General features: G+C 61.7%; 1 protein-coding gene across 3 annotated transcripts; it reads left to right on the forward strand.

Annotated features, from left to right (window-relative positions):
* The first annotated feature begins 6,146 nt into the window (after window positions 1-6,146).
* On the forward strand, window positions 6,147-17,997 carry LOC139683136 (transducin-like enhancer protein 1). 3 transcript variants are annotated; one of them, XM_071577948.1, is made up of 21 exons: window positions 6,147-6,324; window positions 6,731-6,851; window positions 7,370-7,518; window positions 8,201-8,264; window positions 8,758-8,802; window positions 11,979-12,041; window positions 12,187-12,261; window positions 12,856-13,051; window positions 13,480-13,502; window positions 13,683-13,787; window positions 13,916-13,960; window positions 14,241-14,396; window positions 14,722-14,851; window positions 14,940-15,124; window positions 15,198-15,274; window positions 15,502-15,751; window positions 15,939-16,186; window positions 16,397-16,544; window positions 16,626-16,776; window positions 17,137-17,213; window positions 17,435-17,997. In XM_071577948.1, the coding sequence occupies exons 2-21, from the start codon at window positions 6,828-6,830 to the stop codon at window positions 17,540-17,542; spliced, it is 2,319 nt and encodes a 772-aa protein (XP_071434049.1). In that variant the 5' UTR covers window positions 6,147-6,324; window positions 6,731-6,827; the 3' UTR covers window positions 17,543-17,997. The 3 variants fall into 3 exon arrangements, with proteins under 3 accessions (XP_071434049.1, XP_071434050.1, XP_071434051.1); XM_071577949.1 differs by having other exon boundaries at window positions 17,461-17,997; XM_071577950.1 differs by lacking the exons at window positions 17,137-17,213; window positions 17,435-17,997 and having other exon boundaries at window positions 16,401-16,544; window positions 16,626-16,750.
* The last annotated feature ends 360 nt before the right edge of the window (window positions 17,998-18,357 follow it).

The raw sequence follows: 18,357 nt of genomic DNA on the forward strand, positions 1-18,357 counted from the left end.
TGGGTGGGTGGTCCCTGGGTCCTGGGGTCAGCTCTTGCCCACCCTCAGTGAGTGTAGCCTGTCTGTCCTGCTGGGAACAGCAGGGAGCCCTGTACTGGCTGCATGGTGTTGATGTGCTTGCACAGTGTGGGTGACTCCAGTCTAGACAAGCCCTGACCAAAAACACCCTCCCTGTGTGGAGGAAACTCCCTTTTCCCAACGCTTCTTTTCTGTTTTCCTCTGAGAGCTTTCCTCCCAAAAGTTCTTTCTTGCTCCCCGGCAGGGTCCTTCCCCCATCCCAGCCCTCCGGGCTGGTTGTTTAATATCTGATGGTGTAAAACAAAGCTGGAGGAAGTGCCAGGGCAGGGCAGCTCTGCCGCAGGGTTTACAAACAAAGCTATGCAAAGGCTCAGCAGCTCCTGGACTTCGGCAGTGAGGCACAGCCCAGGTTTGTGAGCTGCCTGCTAGATTTTCATTTGGTCTGCTGTGGTGCCCAGCAACTGCTCCAATTCCTGGCATTGCCTCTACAGTTCCTCTGCACAGCCAGGAACAGGCCTGCTCCCTTCCCTTGAGATCTGATTTCGCCCCTTGGATGCATCTCTGGAAAAACCAGCTGGGCCACAATGCTGCAGTGTGTGGCTCCAAAGGGCAGGGCTGGCTGCTGCGTGTTGGGAGCTTGGTTGCTCCGGCCCGGGGCAGACGAGGCTGCCCGCCTGCTCACAGCTGTGCCCTGCTGTGGGACGGGCTGAGACCTGACCCAACTCGGGGCATGCCAAGCCACATGTAACCTGCAGTTGTTGGGAGCTCCTGAGCCATGTGCAGGCACAGCGAAGGGCTCTCAACTGCAGCCTGCCCCAGGTGTGCTCCCCAACCCCGCTCTGGAAGGACAGGGAGCTGCCTGTGCTGGCTCCTTGGCCTCATGGGTGCCAGCAGGGGCAAGGCAAAGCAAGTCCAGTTTCTACTGTGAAGTCTGGGATCCCTTTAGCCTTTGATAGCCCTGGTAATGGCTGAATGGCATGGCATCCTGCCAGTGCTGGTCCAGCTGTGGGGTGGACCCTGCTGCCTTGAGTCCCTGGGTCTGAACAGTGAGAGGTACTGGGCTGGGCTCCCTGTGGGGATGGTACTGCTGCTGGGAGATGATGAGAGGGGAAGCAGCATCCAGGGATGGAGTTCAGCCTCTGTGCCTCTCTCTCTGTTTAAAGCTTGAGCTTGTACCTGGCTTCATGGGTCAGAGCCAGTAAGAGCTCTGTGCACCCTGCTTGGTGAGTCCTAGGCAGCCCCTGTGGTGTTCAAGGTGACTTGTGGCCCCAGGCATTGTGACCGCTTGTGACTGGGATGTCCAAACCCATTTGCAGCGGGTGACTCAGGAGTCGGGGATCCAGTCCTGGTTGTGCTGGGGCACATTCAGCTGCGGGCTGAAGCCAAGCAGCGTTGGCCTGCGAGGTATGGCTGGGACCTGATGAGAGAGCCGTCCTGTTCCCCGGCGTCAGCAGCTCCACGCACCAAACACTCTGCCAAAACGCCTTCTTTCCAAAATAAGCTGCTTCTGGCAGTGCTCAGCCAGGCTCTGGCTTCCAGCCCTGCTTCAGAGGGGGCCCAGAGCTGCCTCCCCCAACCTGCACCTCCTCGCAGCCTCCCACCGTGCCACGCAGCATCCTCCCTCCCTTCTTCCTTGCACCTGGAACTCCTGCCGATTTCACGGGCTTGGGTTGTACTGGCCCCATCCCCAGCTTTCTTCCTGTTCGTTGTTTCTTTTCCTGGCTGAGTGGGGCAAGGGGCGGGTGAAGGGGCTGAGCTTCTCTATGCCTGCAGCAGCTTCCAGGAGCGGGCAGCGGCGCTGCCAGGAAGGATGTTACTCATCCCCTAAACATCCCCTTCCCTGGCCGGCGGCCACGGGAGATGCTGCGGCCAGATGCGCCCATGGCTGAAGAGCCTGAGGTAGCCCCGGCTCAGGGATACGTTGGGGGACACCGACGCCATCGCACCCTCGAGTGGGATGCTGGCAGCCTCTGCCCGAGTGCTGCCCGCAGCGAGTGGGCCTCTCCTCCCCCTCAGCGTGGCGAGATCGCGGAGGGCGGGGTGATGCCGGGGCCAGGACCCCCGGAGTTGGCGGCACGGCCCCTGGGGCTGAACGGGGCTCGGCGCGCTGGGGAGCGCGGGGCCGGTGTCCGGGCTGGGCTCCCTGAACCGCCCCGGCCCCCGGGGCACCGACCGGGAGCGGGCGCCGTCCCGTGGCACTCCGGGCGGCGGGAACCCGGCCGTGGCAGCAGAGGGCAGCAGGAGCCCGGCAGAGCCGCCGAAAGGAGCCACGGAGCCACGGCCGGACGAGGCTCCGCCAGCGCCGCCGCCCAAGCCTCGGTGTCAGCCACGCTGCCCGGCGCGCCCCGTCCTGCCCGGACACTGCACGGAGCCAGGTGCTCCCTCTAGCCTCGCTTCTCCACCTTCTCCTGCTCCTTCTCCTGTTCCTGCTCCTCCTCTTTCTCCTCCTGCTCCTGCTCCTCCTCCTCCTCCTTCTCTGATCCCACCAGCGCCGCCTCCCCCACTCCTTTTAATCGACGTTTCCCATGAAATGTGCCCGGTGGCATGGACTCCTTTGATCTCACTGAGGGAAGAAAGGGACTAAAGAAGAAATTAAACCGCCGCAGAAGGAGGAAAGGCGGAGGGAAAAGCACTCCCGAGAGAGGCTGTTAAAGGTCGCTTCTTTCTCATCAGAGCACCAGACAAGAGTCTGTCCTCGCTGGTGCCTGTCCCTGAGCCGGAGGCACCTGAGCTTGGCTCGAGTCGAGGATGCCTCTCGGGAGAGAAGGCGCTGGGGTGGCACTGCCGGAGCCCTTCCTGCCGGGGAGCCCCGGCCCCGCTGGTATGCGGGAGCTGGCAGCAGAGCCCGGAGAAGCAGCCGGGGGGAAGAGCAGCAGTTTGTTTTCTACTGTTTGCCAGGGTCCGTGCAGAGCTGTGGCTTTGCCAGGGACGTGCTCTCGGGAAGCACTGCTGAGCCCTGGCCCTGCGGGATGGCTGGCTCTTCTCCTCTGGCCCTGGCTCTTGCTCACGGGCAGGCCTGACCCGCAGCTGCAGGTGAGGGGAGTGTTCCCGAGTCCTTTCCTTCTGCACTGCAGCCACGGCGTTCCTACCAAAGCAGAGCTGCACTCCCAGACCTCCTGTGCCTGCGGGTCTCTCCTGATCACAGCAGGGATCACCCTCCTGCCAGCCTGAGAATTGCCTGCTGGACACGTGATGACCCATGTGGTGCAAGCAAGTTTGGCCCTGCCAAACCCACGCCTCTCCCCTCCTCACTCTCCCTCTACCAGGATGGACAGTGTGGGCAGCTGGTGGTGAAGGATGGTGCTGCCAGAGCCCCAGTACTGGCAGTGGGACAGAGGGACTGCCATTGAGGAGAGAGATGGCAGTGGGAGGGCCAGGGGAGGTCTGCCAGTGGCTTTGTTGCTTTCCTCATCAGTGCTGGAATAGCGTTTGCCCAGTCCTGCTGCCATCGTGCTCACCTCAGGTACATTGTCCCCCCAGCACACAGGGGCACAAGCCTGTCCCTGGTCCCACACCCCACGTGCCTGTGGCCTCCTGGAGCACAGTGTGTGGGGACTGCTGCAGGGGGGCTGCCCTTGGGGCAGTGGCTCAGCAGGATCTTGCCAGGGCTTTTTCTGGAGTCTCTTCTCTTTTGCTCCCCTGGCCTCTCCACCCAGCCAGCCCCTCACATGCACCTGGGCCCCTTCAGCCCTGTGGGGTAATGCTGGGAAGCTGAAGGACAGAGGGGACAGGTTTTTGAGGCTGGGGTGGGTTTTTAGGGGCAGAGATGTTGCTTCAGTCCAGGTCTAGACTGCCCTTTTTTTTGTTAGTTTAGTATTTTTCTCATTTACACTCTTGCTGCCTTAACATGACATTGGCCAAATTATTTCCCCTCCCTTTGAGATTTATGGCCCTCTTCCAGAAATTATCTGTTCTGTCTACGAAAATAGATATCATGCTGTTATTACATTTTAAAACTTAATAAGGGCTGGGAGACCTCCCTTCTGCTGCTCTCCCCATCAACCCCCTTCCCTCCACAGAGCACAAACCCCACTGGTTGCTGGTGCAGGGCCAAGAGTGGGTGCAGTGAGGACAGCAGCATCCCTGGCTCCACAGAGGGGAGGGTCTCCCTCCCTGCCTGCCCTCAGCAGAGCTGGGATAATGGGGAATCTCCCATCTGAGATCACAGCTGCTCTCAGAAAATCCTAGGTCTGTCAGGGGACAGACAGGGCAAAATGGGACAAAACAGGCTGGGCTTCCCACAGTGGGACTGAGAGGGGTCCCTCACTCAGTAAAAGCAGCAAGACTTGGCTCACAGCTGGACAACCCTGCTCCCAGACTGAGGGGCCAGTGTAGCCCACCATCCCAGAGACTCCTGAGCCCTCTGGGCATGCACAGCATGGCTCTTGCACAGTCCTGCTGTATTTCAGTGGGTTTGTTGAATTTATGATTGTTATTGTTCTTTTTTTTCGGGGGCTGGGGGCAAGTTGCCGTCCCGAAGGAGAGGCTCTGCTTCTCCTGCTGTGCACCCTCCCAGAGCTGCTGGGAATCGGCATCAACGGCCACTGCTGTGAGGATGAGTCTGTCCCACAGGTCAAGTCGCCGCTGCCTTTGGACTGACAGGACCGAGGAGGAAGCTGTGGTGAGGAGCAGAGGATGGGCCTGTTCCTGGATTAAGGTTAAAAGAGGGGGAGAGGCAAACAGACACCTCACAGCTGCTGCTTCTCAAATGTTTTATTTCCTGCTCAGTGTAAGCCTGGATTGACCTGCAGCAGCAGAAAATGTCGAGCAACCACTGGTCTCCCTGAAAGGAGTAAAGCCACCAGAAAACCCACGAGAAAACCCAAGTGGGTTGTATGGACCCCAGCCTGCTGGCTGGAACCACGGAGAGCTCTGGGAGGGCGATGACGGCGCTGGTGGGGACCTGGGGGCTGGTGTAGGGCCACTGGGACCGGGGAATGGGGGTCCCTTTCCCAGTCCAAGTATCTTCCCATCCTAAGGGCGGTGGACCGCCGGAGCAGCACCCACGGGGGTGGGAATGACGGCAGGATGGTGGGGTGCTGGCAGATTCCTTTGCTGGGGCTGAGGGACAGAGTCGGTCCAGGAGCCCTTCCCAGGCGGGCAGAGGAGTGCTGCCGCTCCCCAACATCACACAGGGAATCACAGGGAATTCCCGGTGAGGCGGGACCTGCAGCGCGGGGAGGGGGTGGGGGTGGTGTCGGATTCGTTTATTTTCTTAATTAAAAACAACAAGGGCGGTTGAGCGGGACGGGACACGACGACTTCCCGCATTCAGTGTTTATCAGCAAAGAGCCCCAAAGCCGAGCGCTGCCGCCCGGGGCGGCGGGCGATGAGGCTCCGGTGCAAACTCTCGTTCCCCCTGTGCGGGCAGAGCCGCTGTGCCGGGGCGGGGGTCGGGGGTCCGACGCTCCGGTGCCCCGCGGTGCGGCGGTGCGGGGGTCCGGCGCTCCGGTGCCCCGTGGTGGCAGGGAGGTGATGAGAGGGTGCGGGGGTCCCGCGCTCTGGTCCCCCGCGATGCCGGGATGGGGGTCCGGGGGTGCAGGGGCCCGGCGCTCCGGTGCCCCGCGGTGCCGGGATGGGGGTCCGGGGATGCAGGGGCCCGGCGCTCCGGTGCCCCGCGGTGCCGGGATGGGGGTCCGGGGCTGCAGGGGCCCGGCGCTCCGGTGCCCCGCGGTGCCGGGATGGGGGTCCGGGGGTGCAGGGGCCCGGCGCTCCGGTGCCCCGCGGTGCCGGGATGGGGGTCCGGGGGTGCAGGGGCCCGGCGCTCCGGTGCCCCGCGGTGCCGGGATGGGGGTCCGGGGGTGCAGGGGCCCGGCGCTCCGGTGCCCCGCGATGCATCGGCCCCGCACGGGTTAAAGACCCGCTCCCGCCGCGCCGCCCCCTCTCGTTGGCTGCTCGGTCTCCCCTGATTGACATCTTTCCGCGGCGGCCGGCGCGGCTGGCCAATGGAAAGGCAGCTCCGCGAGACCCACGTGGGGGTGGGCGCTCCCGCTGTGCTCCTATTGGCTGGCAGCCGGGGTGATTGCCCGCACGGGCCAGGCCCCACGTGGAGCTGGCGCTCGCGCCCGTTCATTGATCGCGCTCCGCAGAGCGGCGGCCGCGCGGGCGGGGCGGGGCGGGGCGGGGGCTCGGCCGGCTCGGCTGCGCTCGGTTGGACTCGGCTCGGCTCGGCTCGGCCCGGCCCGGCTCGGCTCGGCTCTACCGGGCTCGGATCGCCTCGGCCCGGCTCGGCCCGGCCCGGCCCGCCCCGCTCCGCTGCAGGGGCGCGCGCCTGGGGCCGGGGCCGGGTCTGGGACCCGCAGCGCGGTGAGTCCCGTCCGGTCCCGTCCCGTCCTGTCTCATCCTGTCTCGTCCCGATGGTCCGGTGCTGTCTGGTCTGGTTCGGTTTCCGCCGGTCCGGGGTGCAGCCCCGCTGGGAGCTGGGGCGGCGGCGAGGCCGGTCCCTCCCCGCGGCCGTACCTGCGGCGGGCGGCGGCGGGGCCATTGTCTGCGCGGCGCGGGGGGCCGGGGCTGGGCGGGTCCCGCGGCGCCCGGAGGGAGCCCCGGGGCCCCCGGTCCCCGCGGGTGTGTGGGGCGCGCGGTGCGGGGGTCGCAGGTCGCGGCGGGGCTGCGGGCGGGGCGGTAGCCCCGGGGCTCCGCTCCGCTGCGGCTCCTGCAGGGCCTTCCGCGCCTTCGGGCAGCGCCGAGCGGTGACCCCCAGTTTTTTCCCCAGAGCCTTATCCGGAGCTGGGAGCCGCCTCCAGGCCCCGTCCCGAGCCTGCACTGGGGCCTGAGCGGCCGGAGGGTCCTGAGCCTGTCCGGTGCCAAGGATGTTCCCGCAGAACCGGCCCCCGGTGAGCCCACGTGTGGCCTCGTCCCCTCGCAGCAATGCCACTTCGGGCTTGTAGGGCCTGTGCCCCCAGACCCAGCTCCCTGCTCGGTGCCGGCAGTGTGTGATGCTCAGAAGTGGTGCTGTGGCTCTTCCCAAAGCGCTGAGTCCCAGTGCTGGGGGTTTGGGCTTTGTGAGGTGCTGGGAGCAGGATCTGCCAGGGCTTTATGATGGAACAGTGATGGGTGGGCAGGAACCTCAGCTGTGTGGCACTCAGGTGAAGACATGCTGCTGTGTCCATGCCATGCTCAGTGCCACCCATGGTCACTAATCCTCTGCCTCAGTGGCCAAACTGATGCTCAAAAGGCCTTTGGTGCCTGGCTGTAACAGTTTCCTCTCCAATAACTCATTCTGCTGCCTCCTGCACGTGCTGCTCTCCCAGATGTTCCTGTAGCCTCTTCCCTGGGTGCAAGAATCCCTTGGGGTGATGCACCAGTTTTACTGGTCAGCAGCAGTGACCCCGAGGTCCCATCCTCTGCTTAGGCCCATCTCCAGGCACCCTCTGCTGCCTCAGGAGCTGCTGTTGCTGCCAGTGCCATCCCCAGCACTCCCCAGTCCCTCAAGCTGACTTACCCAGAGACCTTGGACCGCATCAAGGAGGAATTCCAATTCCTGCAGAACCAATACCACAGGTGAGATGCTGCCAGAGTTCATGTGCCAGCAGGGAGGAGCTGGGCACTTCACTGGTGCTGGCAAGCCAATGGGCTCCCACTGGCACTGGGCATTGGGGCGAGTGGCACCATTCCTTGCGGCTGTGGGCACTGGTCCATCCATGGGATGGCTGTGCCAACTGCAACCTTGCTAGCTTGAAATGACACTGTTTGAGTGGGAAACTCAGCCCTCGCCTGCCAAAAGCCCCAGGATGAGGTGCTGGCTTCCAGCACCCAGCTGCTGGGCTGAGCCAGAGCCATCACTTAGCAGACCTGGAGTCCCTCTGATCCCTAAAGCTGCTCTCCAGGATCATCTCCCCTTCCCCACATCGTGTGGGGCAGAGCAAGGTTTGAAATGCAGCTCAGCTTTGCAGCTCACTCCATTTGGGAAACAGATGCTGGGGAGGGGGTTAAGAGTCCATGCAAATTGCTCCCTGATGCCCAGATCCCTTTGCTGTCCATGTCCCCTTTATCAGCCCCTTCCCACCCTCTTTCAGGTGGTTTTCTTGGCTTGTGCTGGGAGATGGGATTGAAGCTGAGAGCAGGAGACTGAAGCATGTGGTGCACTGGGAGGATTTGTGGTCTGTCCAGTCAGGGAGATCCTGTCAGTGGGGGGACCAGGGGGATGCTTCCCTCTCCCTCCGTCTCCTCTTTGTTTTTACAGCTTGAAGTTAGAATGCGAAAAGTTGGCAACAGAAAAAACAGAGATCCAGCGTCATTATGTCATGGTTAGTGAGCTCCACCTGAAAGGAGGAGGGCGGTGTGGGTCCTCTGAACCATCAAAGGTCACACAGCCCTGGGATGCTTTGCCTTCCCCTTGCCTTTGGGTTGTGTGGCCAGGTCCTGAGATCCAGTTCCTGTGACTGTTATTGTCTGGTTTTCCCCCAAAACAAGCTGTGGTGTTTGTGCAGGACTTGCTGCCACAGGTTGTGGTGACAGAGCTGCTCCCATGTGGGTTGTCCCCGTTCCTACAGTTCCCCAGTTCCTGCAGTGAGCGGGAGCCCTGGGAGGACTGTGTCCATCCCTCAGGCTGCAGCCATGTGCCAGAGAGAGACCTCTGCTCCCAGGAGAAGAGCTGGGGACTGTGTTCTTGTCCTGGTCTGGCTGCACCACGGCCCTTTGTGGCCAGACTGACCCAGTGTGCTAGTGCTGGAGAGGACTTTCTGGTTATGAATCTCTGGTCTCTGGAGCCTTGCTCATGCTGCCTTCTCTCCTTCACAGTACTATGAGATGTCCTATGGCCTGAACATTGAGATGCACAAACAGGTGAGTCTGGGTGGGTCAGGAGTGTTGTCCAGCTTCTTGTCCTACTTCCCTGGTCCCACTTTGCTGTCTAGACCATCCCTTCCCACAGACAACATGGGAGGTTGCTCCCTGCTGTCGCCCAGGAAGGCTGTGTTTGTGGGGGAGATGTCCCCTTCTCTGTGCTTCGGGAGCTTCGTGCTGCTCTGTGTCACAGCCTTGGCTGCTTCCTTGGCTCTCTGGACACATGCCTGTGCTCCAGCCTGAGCTGCTGTTTGCTTCCTGGGTTCAGGGTGCCCTGGATGGTCTGTGGTGCTCTTGTTGTGTCAGGCAGAGAGCACTGGTTGAGGACTTGCACTTGCATGGCTGCTCACACCAGTTGTGAGTTGTTGTGTGGGGACTGTCACAAAGGAGACCAGCTTCCTCAGGGTGAGGGGTGCTGCAGTGTCACAGCAGAGTGATGAACTCTGGCTTGCCACCTTTACAACTGTCAGATGCCCACTGGCCTGGGGGCAGCTCACCTGGGGTCCAAGGCTAAGGAGCATCCTGAGGTGGAAAAAAGGAGACTGTTGGGATGTGGGTGCAGAGTGGGTTCCCTGGGGGCTCAGGGCTGTGCATCCTCCCTCACTGCATCCCCATCACTCCCTTCTTCCTTCCTCCCCTCCCTCCCTTCCTCCCTTGCGCTGAGCTCTGGGTCACCAGCTGCTCTGAGACAGAAGGTTTCTTCTCATCTATTTTTAAAGAGGCTGCGGAGGAGCCTGGCGGGGCGTGCTGCCGCCTCCCTGCCCGCCCTGCGCCCGCCGATGCCAACTGTTGCACGGGAGCCTGCTTGGGCGGGCAGCGTGGCGGGGCTGGCCCCCATCCCCAGCACAGGGTAGGCTGTTGGCCACTCTTGCTAGTTTTGTGCCTGCCAGGAGGGTGTTCCTGCCGCTCCTGGGTGCCCTCCCTGTGCTGGCACCCCTGCTGAGGAGAAGGTGTTGAATCCGCCCTGGTAAGGGATGTTGCCAAGGGTTCACCCAGCCCAGTCCCCTCCCCAGAGGGCTTCAAGCTCCTCTCCTCTGGCTGCTGGTTCTCCCTGAGCCCTTTCAGGCTCGTGTTTTCTATCAGCCCCAGGTGCCTCTGGCCGCTGGCCAGCGAGCTGTCGGCACTTTTAACAAGGGCCCGTAAGTCTGCTCTGACAGCCAGCGGCCATTGTGTGAGAAACGGGAACTGCCAGCGCGGGAGCTGTGGGTTATCGCTGCCGGGGGGGAGATTGTGTCGCCATTTCTCCTCCCCTTCACCCAAATCCAGCACTGCTCATGGACACAGGCAGGTCCTGAGCACTCTTGGCTGCCCTGGAACCCCTGAGGGAACGCCAACCCCTGGCCGTGGGTGGAGGCTGGATAGTGCCATTGTGCCCAGCCCAGCGTCCCCAGAGGCTCCCCAGGTGCCCAAGCAGTGCTGGCATCAGCAAAGGCTGATGCGTGAGGTTTTGCTCTGGGTTTCTTTGGAAGGAAACAGGGCTGGGGGCTGGCTGTGGTGGTGCAGCTCTCCAGGGAACCACAGGCTTGGCAGAAGAGGATCAAGACAGGAACGAGCAGGAGACGTTATTTTTTTATTGTCGCTTTGTTTTTGGCATGGAAGGGGCCTGTAGCTTTTTATAAAACCACCTCCCCGAATCTGCTTGGCCTTGGACTTGCTCACCACAAGCCAGAGAGGAGGTGACGGTACTGGTGGCTGGGGGGGCTGCAAACAGCGTGATCATTTTTCATGCTGAGAGCGTTAAAGTGCCAGTAAATTGCACATTAACGAGTGCGAGTGAATTGGAGGCAGCTCTCCCCAAGGAGCTGCTGCCCATCAGTGCATTAGGGAAGAGAATCCATCACTGCTGGCCCCGGGAGACAGCTAAATCTTTCCCAGAACTGCCGGCTGCCAAATCTTGCTCCCCCTTCTTCCTTTCTTTTTTATTTTTTTCCTCCCTCAGAAGGGGAAGCGAGAGCAGGTGCCAGATTGTTTGTGTTCTCTGGGTCTGGCAAGAACAGTCGGCAGCTGCTCTGGAGGGTGGCATAGGGTGTCCCTGGGTCTGTGTCCCCACACCAGCCAGGCAGTGCTGCAGCCCCTCACCCTGGCACTGGGGTGCCTGCACCAGCTGGGCATGGGAGACATGCCCAAGGTCCTGGTGGGGAGATCCAGGGGTCAGCTCTGTCCCTGGCTGTTGGGGCCTTTCAGCTTTTAGTCTCCTCCAGGGGCTGACAAGGGGGTCTGGATTCGACTCCCTCCTCTCAGCTCCGTGCTGGCTCTGTGGTGCTTTCATTCACCCCACCGGGGTGGGCAGGGAGCTCCTCAGAGCTTGGGCAGCATTTTAGCTGGACCAAGACTGGAGGACACCTGGGTTTAGGCAGAATTGCAGATCTCTGGCCCCACTCCAGTTCTGAATGGGGGTCCTCAGCTCTGTGTGGGTGTCTCCGCTGTTACCTCAAGCAGTGTCTGCTCTCTCAGCCATCACCTGCTGGTACCAGGGGCAAGGACCTGTCCCTCCAGCCCCCAGGGCTTCTTCCCAGGGGTGTGTCTGTGGGGCCAGGGATGGCAGAATATCTGTTCTCTCCCCTCACCTGAGCTCTGCAGGGCAGCACCAGCGGGGACCCTGGAAGATGTCAGTGGGGTGCCCTGGGAGTATGGCACGGCACAACCCTGCTCTCCCTCCCCATGCTGTGCTCACCCTCTGTGCTCGTGATTGCCAGTGACACTCAAGTGTTGCAGGAAAACAGCAGCTGTAAGGAGAGCACCTCTCCAGGGCTTCCTGCAGGCCTGGAGGGTGGCAGGTAGCAGTTATGGTGCCCGCAGGGGGCTGCCCAGGAGGCGGAGGTGAACCTGCCAGAGCCCTGGCTGCAGGGCTGGGGGCTTGCCTGGGGGTGGCCCTCAGTGGCATGGGCCATGGTGCTTCATGTCCCTGGCAGGGAGAAGTGGAAGCCATCCCTGGGCTCCCAGGAGGGGCTGGAGGGTACTGGTTTTTGGAAGGGGTGTTTTTAGGAAGGAGAATTGTCCTGGTCCTGATCCTCCCAGGGCTGTTTCTGCTTCTTGGTGCTGAGCCCTTGGGGCTGAGTGCCAGTACCCTGAGGCTGCTTGGATGACACCTGCAGAGCATCCATATGGGGAGGGGGTTCTGCAGCACTGGCTGTGGGGGCTTGCCCTGATGGGCACTTCCTCTCTTCTGCTGCCAGACGGAGATCGCCAAGCGGCTCAACGTGATCTGTGCCCAGCTCATCCCGTTCCTGTCTCAGGAGGTGGGTGAGCCCTTGGGCCCTGGCCAGGTGTGCAGAGCTGCTTTGGAGCCCAGGAAGCCCTGCTCTCTGGGCCAGGCTGGGGAGCTGGCTCTGCCCCATTTGCTGAAGAAATGAGCCTGCCCCAGCCCCTCTCCTCTCCCTGCAGCACCAGCAGCAGGTGGTCCAGGCTGTGGAACGTGCGAAGCAGGTGACTATGACCGACCTGAACGTGGCAATCGGGGTACGTCAACCCTCTGCCCACCCCTTCCTGCCACTCCCGGGCCAGGAGTGCTGGGCACCTCCTGGCCTCCTGCCATCCCTGGGCTGGAGACCCCTTCTGCCCATGGCACATGTCAATGCCAGCTGCAGTCCCCGCCCTGAGTGCTTCTCCCACCCGCAGCTGAGTCGAGGGGAGAGAAGGGCAAAGCAGGCTGGTTTGGGGGGCTGCCAGCGGTACTTGGGGTGGAGGAGATGCAGCTGGGTGTGGGGGTGGTGGCTGGTGCATGTCCTGTGTCCTGATGCCCTGTGGCCCAGGTGAATGGGGGGTTGCCACCATCCCCACTCCTCAGTTATTCCCTTGAGACTGCAGTGGTACGGTGCTCTGGGTACTGGCAGGGTCCCCCATCTGTCCCAGCAGCTCCTGTCACAGGGTGGGGGGAGTTAGTGGAAGGGACATGGTGGCCCCCACACTGGCTGGGTGGATCCTGGGCATGTGTCCTGCCCCTCCTCACCCAAGTCCCATTACTGACTGACTCAGGGCTGCCTCTTCCCTGCCCTGCCCAGCAGCTGTCCTGGCACAGCCCTTCGATTGCTCTCTCCTCTCACTCCTCTCCAGCACCAGCTCCAGACCCAGCACCTCTCGCACCACGCTCCCCCCATCCCGCTGACCCCCCATCCCTCCGGGTTGCAGCCCACTGGCCTTGCTGGCATCAGCAGTGCCTCAGGGCTGCTGGCGCTCTCGGGGGCACTGGGGGCCCAGGCCCAGCTCCTCACCAAGGATGACAGAGGAGTCCATGACACAGAGCCCAGGGGTAAGTGTGGGAGAAGCCAGAGATGGGGGCAATTGGATCTGAGTGAACCTGAGAATGGGTGGTCTGGGGCCCTGGTGATGCCTCTGCTCTCCATGACCGTCCTGCTTGGGCATTTCCCTGGGGTGGTGGCCAGGGCTGGGTGGGGAGCCACTTGTCCATGCCTTAGGGCCGCTGACTGGGCTTGAAGGGTGGGGACTTGCCAGCCATGAGGGGTTTGGGTGGAGAATATCGCCCACAGCCCTGGGAGGGTGGTGAGGTGGGCTGGTGGGGGCCCAGGACCACCCTGCTGCTGTAGTGCTAGTTTGGCCCTGCTGTGAGCACCCCAGCACCCACAGGAGAAGTGGGTGACTTTCCTGGGGGGCTCTTGGTGGTGGCACAGCATGTCCCCCCTTCCCTCCTCCTTCTGCTGCGCCTCCGCATTGCCACAGCGACAGACCGAGACCCCGGCCCCGTAAGTGCTTTTTCCTTCTCTTGCACCGTTCTGTGGTGGCACAGGCTCCGGTCAGGACACGGGGGCTGCGCTGGGTCCCTCTGTGCTCCAGGACTCAGCTGCAGCCCTGTGATGGTGCTGCCTGTCCCAGGAGCTGGGCATGGCATCCCCAGCCACTAACACTGCATCCCCCCACCCCAGAGCTCCCTGGTGCTGCCAAATGGGGAGCGGGCACGAGCCATTGCTGAGTACCTGAGCAGCAGCAAGAAGAGGAAGGTGGAGGAGAAGGACTTCGTTACAGACTATGTGAGCCTGGGGCTTGGGGACATGGGGTGGCCCCATTCCTTCTTGCAGGGCAAAGAATGGAGCACATCCCCAGGCAGGAGACAGGGTGGCTGCAGCCCCTTTGTCTCCAACTGTCCTCCATGTTTCAGGGCAGCGACGCAGACAAAAGTGAAGACAACTTGGTGGTGGATGAGGTCAGTGTGCTGGCCTGCAGGGGGCTGGGAGGGGGCTGGGGTCACTGCCTGTTGTCTGTCCCTGAGTTGCGGGCTAACAAGCTGTTGTAGGCAGAGGTGGGCACCACAGGGAGGTGCCAGTGGTACCCCCAAGTTGAACTCCCTGGCCCTTACCAACCATGGCAGTCAGCTCCAGGCTCCCAGCCTGGCCCTTGCCCAAGCCACTGTCTCACCATTACCTGGGATGTCCCTGCACTCCTGCCTGTTCTGCTGCCTGCTGATTTACCTCTTTCTCCCTCAGGACCCCTCTTCCCCGCACAGCGTCCACTCCTACTCATCCCGAGAGAATGGAGTGGAGAAGGTGTCCCTGGGAAGGAAGGAGGCCATGCCACTCAGCCCGACCTCCATGGCCTCCTCCAGCAGCACATCCCCGTCCCGGAGCAAGGACGTTCCCACGGTACGTGTGCTGCCTGGGGCAGCTGGGGGGCTTCACTCAGGGCTTGTGCTTGTGTCCCTGCTGCCTTGGTTCAGCTGACAGAGTGACTGGACATGGGTCCATCTCCCTCCAAACCCACGAAGCAAAGGCAGTGCTGGAGGGACAGGATGGGACTCCTGCTCCATTAGATCCCAGCTCATCTCCCGTCCCACAGAGCCCACAGTGCTGTCTGGGCTGGGCTGTCACTGAGGGGGAAGAACAGAGACCAGCTCGCTGGAGAGCTCCTAAGGAGACCCCCTGGCAGGGGAGTGGTGCAGCTGTCAGATTCCTGTGCTTTTCCTGGCAGGTGGAAAAGGCAGGGACGCCCAGCCTGAAGTCCAGCACCCCCACTTCCCAGAGCGATGCCACAGCCCCTGGCTCCAGCAGTGCCCAACAGTTTCGTCCTGCTGCTGCCAAGGCCCCCATGGACCCCCTGGGTGAGCTTGGCCCCACCGGGGCTGGGGTGGGTGTCTCCAAGCACTGGCTCTGGGACCCTGTCCCTTTACACTGCTTCTCCTCCATCAGCCTTGAGCCTGAGGAATCCACTGGGAGTGCAGAGTCCGTACTCAGCTGCATTTGGCTTGGCTCACCCTGCAGTCAACGGGGACGTGGCTGGGACTGGTGCCTATGCCAGCCTCCACCTCATGTCCCCGCAGCTCAACGGAGCTGCAGCGGCTGTGGGAGCCAGCAGCTATGGACGCTCCCCCCTGGTGCGTGACCTGCTCCCCAGGGGCCTGTGGGGGCTGTAGGGTGTGAGCTGCTCTCACCTGCTGTCCCCTCCAGGTGGGCTACGACCCTCACCCCCACATGCGCGTCCCAGGACTGGTGGCTGGCATGCAAGTGGGCACCTCGGGGAAGCCGTAAGTGGGGCCAGGTTGAGCTGTGGGGAGGTGATGGGGGATGAGGTGACCTGTGGAGCTGAAGCTGGGCAGGGATGGGGAGCACAACTTCCATCACTGAGTGCACTCTGCTCGTGGCTCCAACTCCAAAACGTGCTGCCTGTCTCAGACCCGTGGGGACCCATATGGTACAGGCCACTGTCCTTGCAGGATCCCCCTCTGGTTCTCACTGCTCTGCTCCATTCCAGTGCCTACTCCTTCCACGTCAGCGCCGACGGGCAGATGCAGCCGGTGCCTTTCCCACCCGACGCCCTCATCGGCTCCGGCATCCCCCGCCACGCACGGCAGCTCCACACCCTGACCCACGGCGAGGTGGTCTGCGCCGTCACCATCAGCAACTCCACACGACACGTCTACACGGGGGGCAAGGGCTGCGTGAAGGTGTGGGACGTGGGGCAACCAGGCACCAAGACAGCTGTGGCTCAGTTGGACTGCCTAGTAAGGACGAGGAGCAGAAAGGCCTTTGGCAGGGAGCTGGGAAGGGGAATGTACTTCTCTTACAGTGGAGGGGATAGAGGGTCCTTTATGTCTGTGATGAGAAAAGGTGATCTGTCTCCCACACGCCCTCTTTGTGCACTCATCAGCTCCGTCTTCCCTTGCCCCATTCCTTGTAACCCCAATTCAGAACCGTGACAACTACATCCGCTCCTGCAAGCTGCTCCCGGACGGCCGGAGCCTGATTGTGGGGGGCGAGGCCAGCACCCTCTCCATCTGGGACCTGGCAGCCCCCACGCCGCGCATCAAGGCTGAGCTCACCTCCTCTGCCCCTGCCTGCTATGCCCTGGCCATCAGCCCTGATGCCAAAGTCTGCTTCTCTTGCTGCAGTGATGGCAACATCGTTGTGTGGGACCTGCAGAACCAGACCCTGGTCAGGTGAGTCAGGCAAGGGGTAGCATGGGCAGGGCTGCTGGGGGTGACTTGGGCCAGATCTGTGTCTAACCCTGGCAAGGGGACAGTGCCTGTCCTTTTTGCAGGGATCTCCTGCTCCTCACTGCTGTGTGCTGCCCTGGCCACACTCTGTGCTGCAGGTGCTTTCCACCCTGACAGCTGTGCCCTTGCCCTCTGCATCCCCCTCTTTCCCAGGCAGTTTCAAGGCCACACGGATGGTGCCAGCTGCATTGACATCTCCAACGATGGCACCAAGCTGTGGACAGGGGGGCTGGACAACACTGTGCGGTGCTGGGACCTGCGGGAGGGGCGGCAGCTGCAGCAGCACGACTTCAGCTCCCAGGTAGGGCTGGGGCTGTCTGGGAGCACCACAGGGCCAGGTGGGACCTGCCAGGTCACTGTTTGACCTGATCTCTCTCCTCAGATCTTCTCCCTGGGGTACTGCCCAACAGGAGAGTGGCTAGCAGTGGGCATGGAGAGCAGCAATGTGGAGATCCTGCACGTCACCAAGCCAGACAAGTACCAGCTGCACCTCCATGAGAGCTGTGTCCTCTCCCTCAAATTTGCCTCCTGTGGTAGGCACACCTCTCTTGGTCTCCCTTCTCTGGACCCTCATGGATGTCTCTCTTCTTCTGGCTGTGTGTCACAGGGCTCATTGCACTGGGGCGAGCACTGGTTCCAGGAGCCAGCCTTGTCCCCAGCAGATGACAGTTGTATCCATCAGAGAAGGGGCATCTATCCCTCCTGGAGCAGTGCTGGTGGCTGCACGCTCAGCTCTGTTGTCCCAGCACTCCCCTTTGTGTTCCTGAAAACAGCCCCTTGGCTCATGGGTAGCAGAGACATGGCTGCCTTGTCCACACCATGTATTCCACAGGCTGGGTGGGATTTGCTGCTGGGCCTGGTTTGGTAACTGAGGCTCCTTTGTCCCTTCACAGGGAAGTGGTTCGTGAGCACAGGGAAGGACAACCTGCTGAACGCCTGGCGGACGCCCTACGGAGCCAGCATCTTCCAGGTGCGGGGCACGCACGGCCACTGGGGCAGGGGGTTCCCTGGGTGAGGCTGCCAAGGGCTGCCCAGTACAACCTGGCTGAAAAATGTGTTAGCAATAATGAGCCTCATGAACAAACTCATCCCTGCGGCCTCCCTGGGTGCAACTTGGGGCTGGAGTCCCAGGGAGTAGGGGTGGGACCTTGCTCTGGGCCTGCTTCTTGTGCTTACCCCTGTTCTCTCCAGTCGAAGGAAACCTCCTCTGTCCTCAGCTGCGACGTCTCCACGGATGACCAGTTCATTGTGACTGGCTCAGGGGACAAGAAAGCTACAGTTTATGAGATCATTTACTGAGCACAAGAGGTGCCAACTGTGGGACAAGTGGGCATCCACGTGGATGGACAGGTGGACTCTACCTGTCCGACTGCTGACTTCCCAAAGAACATGCAGCCTGTGGCTGTGGCATCCCAGCTGGAAGAGAGCGGAGAGGGGTGGAGGTGGCCCTGGGACCGTGGCCAGGCATCATGTGGGCTGCTGCTTGGGGTGGATTTCTTGGGGACTTTCTCCTTGTTTTGTTCTTTGTTGGTTTCTTTCTAAACCTAGACTGTGGGAGCTGGAGGAGGGAGGGTGTCTGGCATTGTTAGGGGTTTTGTTTGGCTGGTTTTTTTTAATTTTTGTTTGGTTTTAACTTTTTGTTGTGGGTTTTTTATTTTGTTAAGGCTCTGGGCCTGCTGGGGCAGATGGGCTCTGGCCTCATTTCCCTCTGTGCCTCCCAGGGTATATTTAATAATAAAAACAAACAAAAAAACCCGCCAGCTGTGCCTTGTCCTGGGCAGTGCTCTGTGGTGGTGGGATGGAGACAGGTGAGGGTGGGTGAGTTCAGGGCAGGAGCCTCATCCCCTTTGGCCACCACAAATTGCTGCTCCTTTCCTGTGCCAGGGCAGGTCTGTGGCAGGTCTGCTGTGGGCAGGGCCTATCCCTGGACCTGTGTGTGGGCACAGACCCGAGCACGGTGGCGACTCCAGTCATTGGAGCAGCCTCTGTCTCCGTGGGGTGTCGGGGAGAGGCCAATGGTGGAGGAAGTGGTTTTTGAAGGAAATGAGATGTGAGCACTCAGTGCTGCTTTATCAGTTTGGCCTCCTGCCAGCACTGCCGTGGGGAAGCAGGGC

The sequence above is a fragment of the Pithys albifrons genome, chromosome 27 (assembly GCF_047495875.1).
Source record: "Pithys albifrons albifrons isolate INPA30051 chromosome 27, PitAlb_v1, whole genome shotgun sequence".
Taxonomy (NCBI): Eukaryota; Metazoa; Chordata; class Aves; order Passeriformes; family Thamnophilidae; genus Pithys; species Pithys albifrons.